At 34.9% G+C, this 1,365-nt stretch overlaps 1 protein-coding gene across 1 annotated transcript in view; it reads right to left on the bottom strand.

The window, feature by feature from the left end:
- Positions 1 to 596, bottom strand: part of LOC107618655 (bZIP transcription factor 53) — a gene marked incomplete in the record, with an annotated part of 1,280 nt that extends 684 nt beyond the window's left edge. The window contains 1 exon segment of the mRNA XM_016320777.2: positions 1 to 596. Coding sequence (XP_016176263.1) covers positions 1 to 136 — 136 coding nt within the window.

Genomic DNA, 1,365 nt, shown 5'->3' with positions numbered 1-1,365 from the left:
CCAGCTGCTTTTGCTTCCTCATCCGCGACCGCCGCGCCGATTCGCGGTTCGACAGCATCCTCTTCCTCTTCCTCTCATCCATCACGGGCTCTCCGCCCTCCGATCCTGAGCTCGAATTGCGGTAAACTGAAGCCATTTCAACTCCTTCTCTTACGTCTTCTTCTTTCTGGTTCTTATCGATGAAACTAGCGTTTTGTCAAAAGGGAATTAGGGTTTCTGTTCTTTGTTTTTTAGACTAAGAAAAATCGGGATCAGCTAGCTAAAACTAAATAACAGAGAGAGATTATCAACGTGCTGAGGGTGAGTTCATGAGAAAACGTAGAACCAGTAGAGGAAGACGACCGAGAAGGAGTGAAGGAGACGAATCCGACGCATGGGGTTAGAGAGGGTCATAGAAACTCCATAAACATTGAAATTTTGTGCAAAATCCCTATGCTTTGAACCCTAGAAATTGTACAGAATCAGATTAACAAGGGAGAAGATGCTAAAACCCTAGATTGGAGATCAGATCTGAGATAGAGAGAGACAATCTTTCAAGGGAGAAACGCAATTAAAGAAGGGAATTGAATGAAAGGGAAGATCGAGAAAGAAAGCTGAGAAAATTAACGACGGAAAATTCGAGAACCGGGTGGTTTTCAGAGATTAGGGTTGTTGAGATGGAGAATCCAAAGAAGGTTAAGCAGGTTGGAAAAGTTAGGCTTTATAGAAGAAAAAGAAGGAAAGAGGGAGATGGAAAACGTGGGGCTGGTGCAGTGGTTTGTGGAATGATATTTTTCCAGCAACGTAATACCGCGTCATAGCTGCGTACACAATGACGACAGCTGTTCACCACAAACAACCAGCTGGTTTTATTAAAGGTTTTCCCCTCTTACATTTTTAACTTTTAAGGTTTTTATTCTTTTAAGAACTTGTTAAGTTTTTTATAATATTCTTTTATTAAAGTACTTGATTAAAAATAAAAATCTGATATTTAAATTAATTCTTTATTTATAATATTAAGATTATATTGATTTAAATATTTAAATATTTTTTATTTAATTTAGTTATATTATTTATGTTCATTTACTTACTAACAATTTTGTCTATTGATATAATTTTCAGCGTTATTAAGATTAATATTAATTTACTTTTCATTAATAAATGTGCTTTTGTGTTGGAAAATTATATTGTAAAGTAGATTGTCGTCAAAGAGGTGCTAATCTAGATTCTTTGCTTGGTTAATTCAAGGGGATAACAACTTTTCGTCAGCCATGATTAATAAACTTGAGGTAAGGATAGATGTAAGAGATTTCAATAAGAGTCTAAGAAAAACAGAAATTAAAATTAAAAGAAAGTTTTTAAGTATATCAATATATCGTAATTTAA

This window comes from Arachis ipaensis, chromosome B09 (genome assembly GCF_000816755.2).
Source record: "Arachis ipaensis cultivar K30076 chromosome B09, Araip1.1, whole genome shotgun sequence".
Taxonomy (NCBI): domain Eukaryota; kingdom Viridiplantae; phylum Streptophyta; class Magnoliopsida; order Fabales; family Fabaceae; genus Arachis; species Arachis ipaensis.
This window is presented reverse-complemented; position numbering and strand designations above follow the sequence as displayed.